Source organism: Lacerta agilis, chromosome 12 (assembly GCF_009819535.1).
Source record: "Lacerta agilis isolate rLacAgi1 chromosome 12, rLacAgi1.pri, whole genome shotgun sequence".
Taxonomy (NCBI): domain Eukaryota; kingdom Metazoa; phylum Chordata; class Lepidosauria; order Squamata; family Lacertidae; genus Lacerta; species Lacerta agilis.
This window is the reverse complement of record NC_046323.1, coordinates 52568664-52586805: the sequence shown is the minus strand read 5'-3', so window position 1 is coordinate 52586805 and position 18142 is coordinate 52568664. Positions and strand designations below refer to the sequence as shown.

Below are 18142 nucleotides of genomic sequence, written 5' to 3'. Positions count from 1 at the left end.
GCTGCGCCTTGGTTTTTGAACATTTCGGAAGTCAAACGGACTTCCAGAATGGATTAAGTTTGGCACTTTTGCTTTTTGCTGTTTATTTTGCGTTTTTGTTTTTGAGGCTTTTTTCAGTTAATTTGTTTTTGTGACTGTGCGAAACCCAGTTCAGCTACTGATTGATTGATTGATTGATTGATTGACTGTGTGACTGCGGAAATGGATAAAAGCCCCCCATCCAAAAAATGAATATTGCCAGTTCAGGTAAGAAAAAAAAAAAATTATTTTTATCATCTACAATACTGTCTTCTTTATTTTATAGTACAGTCCATTGATTATTGCTTTCATTTTATGGATCAATGTTCTCGTTAGACAGTAAAATTCATGTTAAATTGCAGTTTTAGGGGTTGTTTTTAAAAGTCTGGAACGGATCAATCCGTTTTGCATTGCTTTCTATGGGAAAGCGCACCTTGGTTTTGGAACGCTTTGGTTTTGGAATGGGCTTCCGGAACGGATTAAGCTTGAGAACCAAGGTGCCACTGCACTGCCGTTCTTGAGTGGAAAAACCGGGGAAGGCCGCGGGGTTCGAAACTGAAGTATTTACCTTGGAAAAACGAGCTGAACTCCTGAGGCAACACAGCTGGCGCAAACTTGTATTTGCTCTTCTCTTTCATGCTGACGATCTCCCTAGGAGAGGCGAGAAATGCAGAGGGGCGTGAGAAAGGTTTTGCAGATGAAGGAGGCAGCCTCAACACAGGGTTGTACAACACAACACAAGCACAAAGGCCAGCGAGAAGCGTTCCTCTAGTTAGGGGTTACAGGAGAAGTTAGGAAGACGGGAAACTGCTTTGTCCAGAATCAGGACGATTGGTCTATCCGAGGGCTCACTGACACTTCCCCATGTCCCCACTGCTTTATCCCAGGAGGAAAACTCCTGTGGGATGTGATAGAATCATAGAATCCTAGAGTTGGAAGAGACCCCAAGGGCCATCCAGTCCAACCCCCTGCCAAGCAGGAAACACCATCAAAGCATTCCTGACAGACGGCTGTCAAGCCTCCGCTTAAAGACCTCCAAAGGAGGAGACTCCACCACACTCCTTGGCAGCAAATTCCACTGTCCAACAGCTCTTACTGTCAGGAAGTTCTTCCTAATGTTTAGGTGCAATCTTCTTTCTTGTAGTTTGAATCCATTGCCCCGTGTCCGCTTCTCTGGAGCAGCAGAAAACAACCTTTCTCCCTCCTCTATATGACATCCTTTGATATATTTGAACATGGCTATCATATCACCCCTTAACCTTCTCTTCTCCAGGCTAAACATACCCAGCTCCCTAAGCCGTTCCTCATAAGGCATTGTTTCCAGGCCTTGGACCATTTTGATACATAAGTAGCAGACAACATTCCTTGTTTTCCTAGAGTAGACATGCAGGGGAATGTTTGGTCCAGCCAATCAAAACCTTCCTGTTTCCTCCTGGCTGGGACATACAGGTGAAACTTGAAAAATCAGAATATCGTGGAAAGGTTCATTTCTTTCAGTAACTCAACTTAAAAGGTGAAACTAATATATGAGATAGACTCACGACATGCAAAGCGAGATACGTCAAGCCTTTATTTCTTATAATTGTGATGATTATGGCGTACAGCTGATGAGAACCCCAAATTACCGGTAACAATCTCAACTTTGGGATCATCTAGTCCAGAGGTTCCCAAACCTACCACCCCCTTTTGAGAAAAAAAAAATCCCCCCCCCCAAAATCTGCCTTCATTAAGCGAACAACCAAAGATGCAATGACAAATTTGCGTCGGCGGACTTGACCACTGATCAGTTATAACTTGTGTTTTGTGTGTCTATTTGGAAAATAAAGTAATCCCTATGACTTTAACTGTTACTACATCGGTAAGCATCCAGTGAACCACCCCCTTTTTTATTCAACGCCCCCCATTGTACCCAAGGTTACTAGGCCCCCCCCCCCAAGATCGTTCCAGCACACACACACCCAGCAGGTGGTATCAACCACTTTGGGAGACACTGATCTAATCCAACACCCTACAATGCAGGAATATGTTTAGGGAAGTTTTTAATGTTTGATGTTTTATTCTGTTAATAATAATAATTTATCATTTATACCCCACCCATCTGGCTAGGCTGCCTTCAGGGCTGCCTTCAGATGTCTTCTAAAAGTCTGGTAGTTGTTTTTCTCTTTGACATCTGGTGGGAGGGCATTCCACAGGGCAGGTGGCACCACCGAGAATCGCCCTCTGCCTGGTTCCCTGCAACTTGGCTTCTCGCAGGGTGGGAACTGCCAGAAGGCCCTCGGAGCTGGACCTCAGTGACTGGGCAGAACAATGGGGGTGGAGATGCTCCTTTAGGTATACTGGACCAAGGCTGTTTAGGGCTTTAAAGGTCAGCACCAACACTTACTGTGTTAATATTGTGTTGGGAGCTGCCCAGAGTTGCTGGGGAATCCCAGTTGGATGGGCAGGGTATAAATAATAAATTTATTATTATTATTATTATTACTACTACTACTACTACTACTATTATCCCATATGGGGATCGAACCTGCAACCTTGGCGTTATCAGCGCTGTGCTCTTGCCAACTCAGCTGGGTGAAGGCGAACCAGAGGACGCTGCTGTTTGTGCCCGCCCTGTGGTTGACCTGGCTCCTTGACAGCTCCTTGACACTGGGCTCCCTTCCCAGCTCATCTAACTGGAGATGCCAGCAGCTGAACCCGGGACGGCTGAGCTGCCACAGAGATCCAACCCCATCCCCAGTCACAACCCCGACTCTCGTCCTTCCACGCGTCTGCAATCACACCGCGCAGGAATGGATTTTGGCAGCCGGCCCAAAAACCTGAGCCCAAAAGCAAGCGCTTCATTGATTTCCCAGTAAAATTAAGTGCACTTGATTAATGGGAGGTATAAACAAACCGAAGCTTTTGTTTTAACAGTCCTGCTTGGCATTCTCTGCCTGCCCCAAGGGGCACGGGCATTTTCAGATCTCAAGAGCGCCTTCAAACCGTAAACACTGAAACGCCTTTCTCCGGCTTCATGGCAAGGCCCCAGCGAAACGCAAACCATATAATCAATCAGCCAAGAAACTCATCTGCCTGGCAGCCTCCATTGGGAAGCATTTAATTAAATTTTAAATCCGTACACCGCCTTTCTATATCACGCAAGGCGGTTTACGAGCCGAAGAAACAACAAGGATCACACGCACCTTATAACAATCTGATCCAATACCAAAAAAGAGTCATAACAGAAACATACCTTTAAAAGAAACAACTTTTTTCAAATAAGGTAAAGGTAAAGGGACCCCTGACCATTAGGTCCAGTCATGGACGACTCTGGGGTTGCGGTGCTCATCTCGCTTTACTGGCTGAGGGAACCGGCGTACAGCTTCCGGGTCATGTGGCCAGCATGACAAAGCTGCTTCTGGCGAATCAGAGCAGTGCACGGAAACGCCGTTTACCTTCCCGCCGGAGCGGTACCTATTTATCTACTTGCACTTTGACGTGCTTTCGAACTGTTAGGTGGGCAGGAGCTGGGACCGAACAATGGGAGCTCACCCCGTCGCGGGGATTCAAATCGCCAGCCTTCTGATCGGCAAGCCCTAGACTCTGTGATTTAACCCACAGCACCACCTGGGTCCCTATTTCAAATAAAGTGACTCTCAATAATCCATCAGAATGTACAATGAAATTAAATATCAGCAAACAATCATTAAACAGGAAGTCAATTGCGATAAATAATTACTAAACTATTAGCAATGAAAACAGCAGCAAGTCACAAAGCATAAAATACCACAATGCATAAAGGTAAAGGTAAAGGGACCCCTGACCGTTAGGTCCAGTCGCGGACGACTCTGGGGTTGCGGCTCTCATCTCGCATTACTGGCAGAGGGAGCCGGCGTACAGCTTCTGGGTCATGTGGCCAGCATGACTAAGACGTTTCTAGCAAACCAGAGCAGCGCACGGAAACGCCGTTTACCTTCCCGCCGGAGTGGTACCTATTTATCTACTTGAACTTTGATGTGCTTTCAAACTGCTAGGTTAGCAGGAGCTGGGACCGAGCAACGGGAGCTCACCCCGTCGCGGGGATTCGAACCGCTGACCTTCCGATCGGCAAGCCCTATGCTTTGTGCTTTAACCCACAGCGCCACCCGCGTCCCTCCAGCACAATGCATAGAGAACCATGTAAGAGGGTTAAACAGAGAAACAAAGGCACACAGCTTAAAAAACTGTTGTTTTTTTAAAATCCTGGAGCTCCTCTTCTCTTGGTTTGGCAGCTGAGCAGCACCAGATCCCCACGTGATAACGCCAAGGTTGCAGCTATCACCAGATTCTGGTTTAATGACTGACCTGCCTGTCGCTGGCAGAAGCCTCCTTCCTGACACGCAAGGTCTAAACCCAGAGCAGGGAACCTTGGGCACTCCAGGTGATGCTGAACTACAACTCCCAGCAGCCCTAGCAGGCATGGCTAGTGGTCAGGGATGATGGGAGTTGTAGTTCAGCAGAATCAATCTGTGTAGCTCAGTTGGCTAGAGCATGGTGCCAATAATGCAGGGTGGATAAAAATCAATATTTTTCTTAAAAAATAAAAAAATCTTTTTTTAAAATTTAAATTGGATTTTTAAAATAAAATGCTTTTGGAGGAAAAATCTTTCTAAAGATAGTTTTCTGTTTAAGTTACTTTATAGTCCAAAGGCTATTCATCAGGAAATAAGGATTTGTTTTAAGTTTTTCATGTGTGCTAAAACTCAGTCTAAGGTTTTTTTTTTTAATAGTTTAACCACATCAGTTAACAAACATGGATACATATGCTATAATGTTATTTTTTTTAGTTAAACAAATGGCTTAAATTGCTATTAAGGCAATGATTATTTTTCTCCTTCCAATAAAGTACAGCACAAGTTGTCCAAATATAAACAGTTAACTTATTGAACCTCACCATAATTTCATAATTACCTATGTATTTCTAATATTACAACCAAATCAGTAATTTTTGATATAACTTTAAAAACTACTCTGAAAAATGAAACCTTCCTCCGGTTGTCAATATTAAGATGATACCAACAAGAATGAGTCTTTCTGTAAGAAAATGATTTAAATCAAGTCTTACTGGGTAGTGATTTAAATCGATTTGATTTAAATCAAATCCACCCTGCAATAACGGTAAGGTTGCAGGTTCGATCTGGGTATGCGACAGCTGCATATTCCTGCATTGCAGGGGGTTGGACTAGATGACTCTGGGGGTCCCTTCCAACTCTTTATGATTTTATGATCCAGTGGTTCGCCACACCGGTTGTACAACGCACTCACCCGCTCAGCTGCCTCCTCCACGTCTGGTAGGGATCAAAGAGGCATTCATAGAGGTGCAACACGTAGAGAGTTACGTTCTCCAGCTGACTCTGGCAGCGCAAATTCCGTCCCTGGGTGTTCTTGAGCTGCCAAGGACACAAGCAGCTCGGTTAATCTGCAGTTTGCGAGGTCCCCCCTCCGCCCCCCTTTCTTGTTCTCAAGAAAGCTTTTCCTCCAACCCAACAGCTAGCTGAAATATACTCATGTCATTAAGTGTGCTTTTGAAGATGTGAAAAGACCCCTGGGCACTCGTTTAATCCATCTGATAACAAGGCCCCCTTTCCAGAGGAAAGGAAAAAAAGACCGGGCGGGGCGGAGGAAAATGAGCGTGCAACTTGAGGCTCGCTCCAAAAGGAAAGAAGGATACTGACAAGCTGGAACGTGTCCAGAAGAGGGCAACCAAAATGGTCAAAGGCCTGGAAACGATGCCTTAGGAGGAACGGCTTAGGGAGATGGGTATGTTTAGCCTGGAGAAGAGAAGGTTAAGGGGGGATATGATAGCCATGTTCAAATATATAAAAGGATGTCATATAGAGGAGGGAGAAAGGTTGTTTTCTGCTGCTCCAGAGAAGCGGACACAGGGCAAGGGATTCAAACTACAAGAAAGAAGATTCCACCTAAACATTAGGAAGAACTTCCTGACAGTGAGAGCTGTTGGACAGTGGAATTTGCTGCCAAGGAGTGTGGTGGAGTCTCCTTCTTTGGAGGTCTTGAAGCGGAGGCTTGACAGCCATCTGTCAGGAATGCTTTGATGGTGTTTCCTGCTTGGCAGGGGGTTGGACTGGATGGCCCTTGGGGTCTCTTCCAACTCTAGGATTCTATGATTCTATGAAAACCTCGGGGGATTGCAACAATGATCGGAAGGGGACCAAGGATGCACGCTGAAAGGGATTAACCACTAGGCTCTACCATATTGTTTCTGCTCTGCACTTGTCCAGTGGAGGTAGCAAGCAACTTGGAAAAGGGATAGAGCTGGCATGTCCAACAGGTAGATCATGATCTACCGGTAGATCACTGGACATCTGCGGTAGATCACTGGCAGATCATTGGCTCCCCCCAAAGAAGCTGAACAACTGTGGCTCCCCTTAAAAAAGGTCAACACTTTACCTCCTCCAAAAATGGGCCTTCCTCCTTCCTAAAAAAAGCCCAACAACTTTGACCTGAACCCCCCCCCAAAAGGGGGGTAGATCACTGCCAGTTTCTAACTCTGTGAGTAGATCCAGGGGCGTAGCAAGGGGGGCGAGGGGGGTGGGCCGCCTGGTGTTCCATAATGAAGGGGGTGACAAATTATCAAGGAACAATTTTTTTAAAATGCCTGCTCCGAAGGTCTTATCTTACTATACAAGGGAGGGCGGGATATAAATAACAGTTTATTATTATTATTTTTATAAATAAAAGTTTATTTATTATTATAAATAAAAGTTTTTTTATTATTCTTACTTGTTATTATTCCTTTGTAAGAAAATATGCATGTGTGTTGCTCCTGTATATAGCTGTCTCTTCCCCATCATCAAATCCATCAGTCTTCCCCTTAAGGACCCTGAGCTAGGTATGTGAATTTCATCACCTAACTTGAACCACTTGCTATCTCCTTGGTTCCTAGGAATTTGAAGCACCCAGCCCTGGCGAACACACAGGGTGAGGAATCTGAGCTTACCTTGTTTGAATAAGCAGACAGCAAACTGGTCACCTCGTGAACAAACACCGGGGGCCGGTCCGTTTGGACGTTTTCTAGATTCCTGCAAAGAAGCAATAGGGGAGGATGAGAAACGGGCAGTCAAGCAACCACAAAGTCTTTTGTCATTTGCAGCCGCCCGACACCCAAACCAGCTAATTTCTTCACATGAATGCTAATGCGCTGCAAAAGAGAGATAATGGTAATATTTATTATGTATGAAGCACCTCGACACGAGGCGGTAATGAGAGAGCGAGTAAGTTGGCAAAGAGGAGGAGGGGCTGCTGTCCTGCTAATATTTCAGATGCAGAAATTTGCATATAAATTAAGTCGTGAGCGTTGAGTGCACAGCCCATGAATTCCTGGGGAGCTTCCTAGCCCTCAAGATCTAGGAAAACTGGAGGTGCTCTTTTTGCAAACTGTGTCCGGTGCTCCAGACAGCCGGGCTGCCTGTCTCTCGTTCCATCACACCCCCTTCCATCAATGCAACGTAGAGTTGAAAATACGTAGCAAGTTTGCATGATGACAAGCCTGCAAAACGGGAGAGCAATTTTCTCCATGGGATCACGCCGCTGCTCAAAGGGAAATAATTTTTGTACATGCATGCCAATAGGACGCGGGTGGCACTGTGGGTTAAACCACAGAGTTTAGGGCTTGCCGATCAGAAGGTCGGCGGTTCGAATCCCCGTGACGGGGTGAGCTCCCGTTGCTCGGTCCCTGCTCCTGCTAACCTAGCAGTTCAAAAGCACGTCAAAGTGCAAGTAGATAAATAGGTACCACTCCGGCGGGAAGGTAAACGGCGTTTCTGTGCGCTGCTCTGGTTCGCCAGAAGCGGCTTAATCATGCTGACCACATGACCCGGAAGCTGTACGCCGGCTCCCTTGGCCAATAAAGTGAGATGAGCGCCACAACCCGAGAGTCGTCCACAACTGGACCTTTATGCATGTCAATATCGATATCAACACACACATAAAAAGGCAAATGGGTACATGATGCAGTTCTTTGTTCTGTTCCCGCCAGTGAGAAAATTACCTCTTCAATACAGTCGGGGCAGGTTGCAAAGCAACTGCTCCCTCCAGCCCCAAAAACCCTAAATATATTTAAGCCAAATGCTGAGAAAATACTCAAAATACCCAAGGAAACCCCCAAAATGCCAGCCCGAAAATTCCCCCAAGCCTAACGTTAAAACACACTCAATTTGCACACAGCTGTTTTTCACACAGGGGACTCCCCAGAGCCTAGGTTCAGTTTTACACAAACTCATATCCAAAGGCAGCGCAGTTGTCTTCGGGGTTGCCACCTTTTCCCTAGCTGGGCTCCAGTGCTTTTCAGTAGGTGAAGGTCCCCCCCCCCCCAAAAAAAAAGGGAGATAAGGAAAGCTTTTTCAAGGCACAAGAGCCCTGTTGAGGAATAGGAGCAACCCAAAACCTTATAGCCTGACCCTCACAGCCTGCATAGCTCAGCTGGGTAGAGCATGGTGCTGATAATGCCAAAGTTGCAGGTTCGATCCCCGCATGGGAGAACTGCATATTCCAGCACTGCACGGGGTTGGACTAGATGATCCTTGGGGTCCCTCCCAACTTATGATTCTATTATTATGAATAGCATTGTGGGGGAAGGAGGATCCTTCCATCCCTGTTCACTTTTGGTCCTCTCCAAATCAAATCCTTTAACTGCTGAACGAGGCAGCCTCCCTTCCCATCTTGTTAATAAAAAGGAAAAGGGACTCCTGACCATTAGGTCCAGTCGCGGACGACTCTGGGGTTGCGCCGCTCATCTTGCTCTATAGGCCGAGGGAGCCGGCGTTTGTCCGCAAACAGCTTCCGGGTCATGTGGCCAGAATGACAAAACCATAGCTGTCAAGTCTCCCTTTTGGGGGGGGAAACTCCCTTATTCCAAGCCGTTTCCCGCTGCTATCCCTTATTGTTGATATCCCTTAAATTTCCCTTATTTCCAGGAAGGAGAGTTGGAGTCCAGGGACTCCTTGGGTCCCTGCCTTTCTCAGCCCTGCCTGCCTCCCTACCTCACAGGACTGTTGTGGGGATTAAATGGGGACTAGGACCAGGGAGCTCCTTGGAGAAAAAGGTGGAATATAAATACCTAATAACAAACAGACAGAAGACAGATATATAAAGATGAAGAAGATAAAATAGACGAATGTTTCTCGGCAACAGGTGCTCAGATTAAGCATTGCTGCCCCTAACTGGAGGCAGAGCAGAGCCAACCTGGCCAGAAGCCATCAGCGGTCCTCTCCTCCTGCATGAATTGGCCTAATCCTTTTCTAAAGCCACCCAAGTTGGTGCCCATCGCTGCTCCCTGTGGCAGGGAGTTCCAGAGGTTAACCATGTGCAAGTGCTTTCTTTTCTCTGCCCTCATTTCTCTTTCCTGGGAGCTCTTTACTGGTGTAAATTAATTTGTAGCCTGGGGGGGTGGATTACCGCGGCGTGGACTGTCCCTGAGAACCATAGACTGTCCCCGGGACGGGTGAGGGTGCTGATCCCTTATTTTCAAATCCGAAACTTGACAGCTATGGACAAAACCGCTTCTGGCGAACCAGAGCAGCGTACAAAAACGCTGTTTACCTTCCCGCTGGAGCGGTCCCTATTTATCTACTTGCACTGACGTGCTTTCGAACTGCTAGGTGGGCAGGAGCTGGGACCGAGCAACGGGAGCTCACTCCATCCCGGGGATTCGATCCGCCGACCTTCTGATCAGCAAGCCCTAGACTCTGTGGTTTAACCCACAGCGCCACCTGGGTCCCTTTCATCTTGTTAATACATTCCACCAAAAATACGGGGCTGCTATGCCACATACAATTCAGTGCGCAAATCCACACCTTTCCATTTACCTTTAAACACACCTAATTTAGCATTTGCACCCCAAACACATTACCTCCAAACCCCCATGTTTTGCAATAACTCCACAGTGCGCTTCAGAACAAAGTATGCCAACCAAACAAGATTCACTCATCCGTTGTTTTCTCTTTCCCCCTCAACCCCCCCCCCCCATAAAAGTGTGATTAAATCTCAGTTTAGTGTATTTTAAGAGCAGGCTTGATAAGTGGATTCAGATTTAGCATATTTTCTCGCGCGCACAGAAGAAAACATCTCCCTCGGCCTAGTCCGCAAAAAAAAGTCACCGAAGAAAACGGGCTGCCTACGCCTTCCCCCTGAAGCGGTGGGTGGGTGAGGGGCCTGGGTGGGCACAACCGGTTAGCCTGGCCTTGGATGGAAAGCCCTGAGTAAACGCCACGATTCCTCGCAGGCAAATCTCCGCTCCTGGCTCACATCCAAAAGCTGCCTGTTCCAGGCACAACTTCAGAGAGTGCCGGTCACCCAGGGCGGATCGGCAAGGGGGCTCCTTTCGGTGGTGATGCTGCAGAGGTCCAGAAGGGGCAGGTGTGCAAACGCACGCACACACACACCCCCTTCTCAAAGTCCACCGCAGGCCTACATCAAAGGAATTCTTGGCCACGCTATTAATAAAGGCAGTTCAAGCCGAGACCCCTCTCCTGGGGAATTTCATTTCAGGTCTCTGCTGGGGCCCTAGGGTCTTTTAGTAACTGTGCGAGAGGAGCAATTATCAGCTGGCCCTTATCTCTGGCTCGCAGACCTCACAGGAAGAGAGAGAGAGAACATGGCTTTGCATCACACCAGACCCAGAATAGCCCAGGTTTCTTTGTGTTGTTTTTTTTAAAAAGGGGGGGGGGAGCCAGGGAAGCAGAGCAGCCCCAGCTCTTCAGAGGCTGGAGGTGGGCAGGGACGCAGGCCAGGAGGGAGGAAGGAAAAGGAGTTTTGATAGCAGAGCGATAGCTGGTTATTGGCAAGGCGAGGGACGGCCCAGGCTCCGAGCTGCTGGAAACCAAAGCGGGCGAGAGGCCAGAAAGGGCCGATTCGGGGCAGGGCGACTTGGTAGGACAATTTGGTTTCACGCTGTCTCTTCCTCCGAGGCGTGGGAAGAGGAGGGAACAGGGTGGTCAGCGCCCTTTGGACGAGAGATTTGCAGCATCTCTGCAGTAGTTTTACGACTTTGCTAGCCGGGGAAGGTGATAAAAGTGAGCACAGGAAGAAACACACGAGCACGGAGGTCCATAACAATGTCACTCCTATTGCGCAAGGTGATCTGATGCATTCTCAAAACACACACACACACACACAGCCAAGACTCTACTCATTATGGGGAGGAAAACACAGCTCACAGCCTCCAGCATTCCTCCAGTGAAAATAAGAGTGGTCCCTTGGTTCTCAAACTTAATCCCTTCCGGAAGTCCGTTCCAAAACCAAAGCATTCCAAAACTAAAGGCGTGCTTTCCCATAGAAAGTAATGCAAAACGGATGAATCCGTTCCAGACTTTTAAAAACAAACAGCAGTGTAAGATGGATTTTACTATCTAACGAGACCGTGGATCCATAAAATTAAAGCAATGATCAATGTACTGTACTATAAAGTAAACAAAACAGTATTGTAGATGTTAAAAATGTAATCAATCAATCAGTAGCTGAACTGGGTTCAACACAGTCACAAAAACAAATTAACTGAAAAATTCTCAAAGCTCTAAACAGTCTGGGTCCCTGTATACCTGAAGGAGCGTCTCCACCCCCATCATTCAGCCCAGAAACTGAGGTCCAGCTCCGAGCACCTTCTGGCAGTTCCCTCCCTGCGAGAAGTGAGGTTACAGGGATCCAGGCAGAGGGCCTTCTCGGTGGTGGCGCCCGCCCTGTGGAACGCCCTCCCACCAGATGTCAAGGAAATAAATAACTATCTGGCTTTTAGAAGACATCTGAAGGCAGCCCTGTTTAGGGAAGTTCAGAATGTTTGATTGTTTGATAATTCTGTTGGGAGCCGCCCAGAGTGGCTGGGGAAACCTGGCCAGATGGGTGGAGTATAAATATATTATTATTATTATTATTATTATTATTATTATTATTATTATTAAAAGCTTCCCGAAATGGGTCTGTCTTTGGATGTCTATGAAAAGTCAGGAGATAACAAATGACACTCCTGCGACCAAGAGAAAAGTATTCTTATATGCAACAGCTGCTGCCAGAATACTTATAGCAAAAAAATAGACCGGGGGTGGGGGGTGGGGGAGGGAATCCCATCTGTTTGAGAGTGGCAAGTCAAATTTTGTGAATATATAGTTTTGGTTAGAGTCTCACGGCAGCGGTAAGAGGACAAAGAGAATGAAGAATGGACTGTGTAAAGGAGTATATGAAAAAACATTGTTCTGGGTGTTGTGTATTGATTCAAGGGTTATAATATCTGTATTACTATTGTCTGTATTCACATTAGGGGAAAGTAACTGCCTTCCTGTTCCAGAAGGAACAGCTACTATTGGTTCATTCAAGTTGCTGCATTTGGATCCTCAGTCTTATTGGTTCCCACCAAAAGGCAGCTTTGTGATTGCTTGAGATTGTTCCCTCCAAAATGTAACCTTTCTAGCCAGTCTTCTGTCCCTATAAATGTAGCACCCCTCTCCTCAGTTCCCCAGTCTTGTTTGTCTGAATAAAGAGTGTTACATGAAGAAGCTGTCTCCTGCCTGCTATGTCAGAGCTGAAATCACTTGCTGAATCACGATCCCCACGTTACAACACTGGGACAAATATATCGATATGCGATGAATAAAGTTTACAGGGTAGAAATATTGAGGAAATGGATGGAAGCGGAATAAAAACAGTGTAATATTAATAACACAACCGATAAAAGAAGATTAAGGGAAAGAGGTCAAACATGGGTGGAGGGAAGTCTATGTTTTTATGTCTTTTTTGGTGTGTTCTTTTATTTTTTCTGTTGTGTAATTTGTTATTTTTCATTTGTTTTTTCCTTGTGATATTGTTTGGTTTTTGTTACTGCAATTCAATAAAGTATTTAAATAAAATAAAAGTCAGAAGATGAGAAGTGGCGCAAGCCAGAGTCCAAAAACGAGGAAGAATAACAACCCTTACCTGCAAATGATGATGAAGAACTTGATGAGCAAGAGAGCCTGGTTGAGGCCTGCCTCAGCCACCTCTTGGCGGGAGATCTGGTTCACACAAGACGTCAGCTGCTGGGTCAGCGTCTGAAGGACATCGCAGGGGAGCAGCGGGATCTCGGAGACAGAGTCCTCCGGCCTGCAAGAGAAGGGCATCAAAAATAAGTTTGCAAACTCCCCTCCGTGGAAATCAGCCCTGGAGAACATCGCTCCCTTCCAAAGTTACCCTGGTGGGTAAAACTGGTTTAGCTTGAAGCAGGCTTTCTCAGCCAAAATCTGCTCCGGAGGGGTGTTGTGATGCTATAAGGAGAAAAAGCTATACTCCCTGACAGGTAAAGGTAAAGTAGTAGTAGTAATAATAATAATAATAATAATAATAATAATAATAATAATAATAATTATTATTATTATTATTATTTATTTATTTATTTATACCCCTCCCATCTGGCTGGGTTTCTGCAGCCACTCTGGGCTGCTTCCAACAGAACATTAAAATGCAATAATCTTTGTTGTTGTTGTTGGTCAGTCGTTCAGTCGTGTCCGACTCTTCGTGACCCCATGGACCAGAGCATGCCAGGCACGCCTATCCTCCAATGCCTCTCGCAGTTTGGCCAAACTCATGCTAGTAGCTTCGAGAACACTGTCCAACCATCTCATCCTCTGTCGTCACCTTCTCTTTGTGCCCTCCATCTTTCCCAACATCAGTGTTTCTTCCAGAGAGTCTTCTCTTCTCATGAGGTGGGCAAAGTACTGGAGCCTCAACTTCAGGATCTGTCCTTCTAGTGAGCACTCAGGGCTGATTTCTTTGAGAATGGATAGGTTTGATCTTCTTGCAGTCCATGGGACTCTCAAGAGTCTCCTCCAGCACCATAATTCAAAAGCATCCATTCTTCGGCAATCAGCCTTCTTTATGGTCCAGCTCTATTAAACCTATTAAACATTAAAAGCCTCCCTAAACAGGGCTGCCTTCAGATGTCTTCTAAATGTCTAGTAGTTGTTTTTCTCTTTGACATCTGGTGGGAGGGCGTTCCACATGGTGGGTGCCACTACCGAGAAGGCCCTCTGCCTGGTTCCCTGTAAAGGTAAAGGGACCCCTGACCATTAGGTCCAGTCGCGGACGACTCTGGGGTTGCGGTGCTCATCTCGCTTTATATGCCGAGGAAGCCGGCATACAGCTTCCGGGTCATGTGGCCAGCCTGACTAAGCCGCTTCTGGAGAACCAGAGCAGCGCACGGAAACGCCGTTTACCTTCCTGCCGGAGAGGTACCTATTTATCTACTTGCACTTTGACGTGCTTTCGAACTGCTAGGTGGGCAGGAGCAGGGACCGAGAAACGGGAGCTCACCCCATTGCGGGGATTCGAACCGGCGACCTTCCGATCGGCAAGCCACCCCCATCCCACATACACCCTGGCAGAAGGAGGTACAAAAATGGGATTAACAGGCAAGTCTCCTTCCAAAGCTGGAGTTTTTGATAGAAGCAAAGCAGAAAATTGTAGAAAAACGAGAACTCAGGCCACAATGATGATTCAATTGATTCAGGTTTTTCAAGTCCCTTATGAATAGATTTATTTCTTAAAGTTTATATACCAGGTGAAATTAATGTGCCAGGACAAGGCCCTGTTTCGGTGATTCTTCTTCAGCTAATAGAGTCTTAAAGTCGACGTGTACTGGTTGCTTACAGCTGAAAAAGAGCTGTTGCTGTTGCTGTTATTGTTATTAATTATTATTATTAATGATGATAATAATAATATACCACCCTTCATCCATAGTCCTCACGGCAGTTTAAAACACAAAACTACAGCATAAAAGACACAAGATGCATAATAAAAACAAGAACAGAAACAAGCAAAAAACCCCAGTTCCACAACACATTTTAAAAGGGCAAACCAAGCTGTGGGACTATCCCGATATGGGAAAGCTGACTGGAAAACTCAGGAACCAAGAGGACAATTTTTTTTACAAAAGAATGGGGGAAATTTGTAAGCTACTTAAAAGACCACCGTAAGCAGATGGGAACGTTGGCAGGGTTTTGAATTGACTTGTAGCGTAACTAATTACCATGGGAAATATGGATTGAGTATGGAAGAAGATGCAGTTTAAAATGGGACTCCGGGGTGGGGGGAGTCCTGAGATTCAGAGAAATCTTTGTATATAGATATGTAGGCTATAGGGTTGCCAGGTGTCCACTACTTGAGTGGACAGTCCACTTTTTCACATTATGTTCACTATTTTTTTCACAAAATAGTGGACTTTTTAAATTCAAAAGCTTTATGATTGAAATGGTATTTTAATACGTGTTAACATGTTTGTAAGAAAATATATAATTTAATTTAATTTAATTTAACCCCCCCCCCCCCGCTTGTCCGCTATTTTTTGGAAGCAGACCTGGCAACCCTAGATATGTATTTGAATTTTTTAAAATATCAACTTTGTAAAAAATGCTTTCAAAGAAAAATACACTACACTACACTACACTACACTACAATAATAAAATAAAAATAAATAAAATAAATAAAATAATATGACATCGGATGCGCATCAGCCCCAGGCCTGGTTGAAGAGGAATGTTTTCGCCCGGCACCTAAAGGTGTACAATGAAGGCAGCAGCCAAACCTCCTCAGGAAGAGCATCCCATAAACAGGACAGGGATGAGGAAGCTTTTTCAACCAGACCGCTTCATTCCTTTCAGGGGCCGCAAAACCAAAGGTGGGCCGAGCGACGGATGAGAACCGTACCCATTGCACGGTCGGCAGAAAAGTCAAAGGGGCTCCCAGATAGCTGTTTAACGGTCAACCCCTCTTCCCAGGGAACTCTGGGAATTGTAGTTCCGTGAGGCTCTCTCCTGGAAACACCCAGCACCTTCAACAAACTACAGCCTATCCCAGGCTTCCTCAGCATCGGCCCTCCAGATGTTCTGGGACTACAACTCCCATGATCCCTAGCTAGCAGGACCAGTGGTCAGGGATGATGGGAATTGTAGTCTCAAAACGTCTGGAGGGCCAAGGTTGAGGGAGCCCGGCCTATCCGGTCGGCTTTTCCTACACAGAACAAGGGAAGGGGGCTATCTTTTCCCTTCGCCTCAGGCAGCAAAATCAAGGCTGAACCTCATTTTGGTGCAATCATGTCCCCAACAGCACAGGCCGGCAGTGAACCAAAGCAGACAATTTTTTGCGCAAACGCTCGAGCGGTGCTTTAGATATCTCCGGCAGCTCGTCTTTTGGGTGGTCGCTGGGTGTAAACAGCACCAGACTCCCCATGGGGAGAAGACAGGCCTCCGGCGAATTGAGAGGAAGAGACCAAGAATGGATCCAATAGCCAAGATGGCGGTTTCTGCCCGTGCCGTAGAGGGAAGTGAGGGGCAGATGTAGTGCCGGATTTATGTATAAGCCAAACAAGCTATAGCTTAGGGGGGCCCCAAAAAAAATTAAAGGAACAAAAAACACCTGGATGTACCTTTCCAAAATATAAGATAAAAAACAAATAAAATAAAACCTACATACAGCAACAGTGTTTTGTGTTGTGTAGGCTCCTATGGTGTAAGTCATGGGCCCTGCCTGCTAGCCTGCTCCCTAAAATATCACTGGTTTGCTCCTTTCTATATATAGGGTGCCTACATTCTGCATGGACTGGTTGCATGGCCACATGTGCAAATGGCTTGAGATACCCATTAGGTCCATAAATGACCATATAGCATATATTCAACACAAAAAACAGGGACAATTTATTGTTGACCAAGGACAGCTCAACATAGAAAGGGCCCCATTACCTTCAGTATATCACTGGTTTGCTCCTTTCTATATATAGGGTGCCTACATTCTGCATGGACTGGTTGCATGGCCACATGTGCAAATTGCTTGAGATAACCATTAGGTCCATAAATTACCATATAGCATATATTCAACACAAAAAAACAGTGACAATTTCTTGCTGACAAAGGACAGCTGGACATATAAAGGGCCCCATTACCTCCAGTAGCGTAGGGCCTCATCAAACCTAAATCCGGCCCTTGGCAGATGGGCCTCATCCTGGAAACGGAGAAGGAAATCTCTGACCCTAAACCCCCACTGCCTTGCAGGATATCTTCGGGAAAAGAAGAGGCTCAGGCGCGAATCCTACTCAGATCTGGAGCGCAATCCCGAAGGCGGTTGCGTTCTCAAGTTCCAGCAGAGCAAGAAAGTTTTTTGTGTTTTTTTTAAAGCGCCTAGTTTTGCCCGATTTCAGATTTGCGACACAGGCCCTGTTGAATACACGCTCTGAGCAACACATGGGAGCGTTTCTCAAGCTACGAGATCTTGGCTTTTCAGGGGCGGTAGGAGGGGGAACCATACGCCTTTTCCGGGACAGAAATTGCACGTCACATAAACAGAGCAGGAAGAGCCTAAATTCGCCGCTCCAAGCCCCCTAGCCGTCCACCAATGCTTTGCAGATTAAGAAAAGAAAGGGGAACCCCCCCCCCAAAAAAAAACCAGCTCACATTTTTCTGCAAAGAGAAGATGGGATGCACAGCTGGGAAAGGTGCCTGCAGGATATACAGCCAAACAAAAAGGTAAGATAAGCCAATATAGTGGTAGCTTGGTTCTCAAACGCCTTGGTTCTCAAACTCCAAAAACCCAGAAGTATGTATTCCGGTTTTCGAACGGTTTTCGAAAGCCGAACGTCCGATGCAGCTGTCGGCTATTGTTTCCGGGGCGCCTGCACCAATCAGAAGCCACGCTTTGGTTTTTGAACATTTCGGAAGTCAAACGGACTTCTGGAACGGATTAAGTTTGGCGCTTTTTTTTTTGAGGCCTTTTTGATTAATTTGTTTTGGTGACTGTGTGGAACCCAGTTCTGCTACCGACTGACTGATTGTGTGACTGCGGAAATGGATAAAAGCCCCCCATCCAAACAAGGACTGCCATCAGCGCAGGTAAGAATTTTTAATATATATTTTTTAAATTATCATCTTCAATACCGTCTTATTTATTTTATAGTATAGTACATTGATGATTGCTTCCATTTATGGATCAATGGTCTCGTTAGATAGTAAATTCCAGATGAATTTGCTGTTTTAGGGGTTCTTTCTAAAAGTCCGGAATGGATTAATTCGCTTTGCATTGCTTTCTATGGGAAAGCGCGCCTTGGTTTTGGAACGCTTTGGTTTTGGAACGGACT

The 18142-nt window shown here is 46.0% G+C and overlaps 1 protein-coding gene across 1 annotated transcript in view; it reads right to left on the bottom strand.

Moving 5' to 3' along the window:
• Positions 1 to 18142, bottom strand: part of NBEAL2 (neurobeachin like 2) — a 203476-nt gene that overhangs the window by 109660 nt on the left and 75674 nt on the right. The window contains exons 3-6 of the mRNA XM_033165069.1: positions 12961 to 13125; positions 6998 to 7079; positions 5302 to 5426; positions 587 to 669 (exon numbers count right to left, since the gene is read on the bottom strand). Coding sequence (XP_033020960.1) covers positions 587 to 669; positions 5302 to 5426; positions 6998 to 7079; positions 12961 to 13125 — 455 coding nt within the window. The remainder of the gene's footprint in view (positions 1 to 586; positions 670 to 5301; positions 5427 to 6997; positions 7080 to 12960; positions 13126 to 18142) is intronic.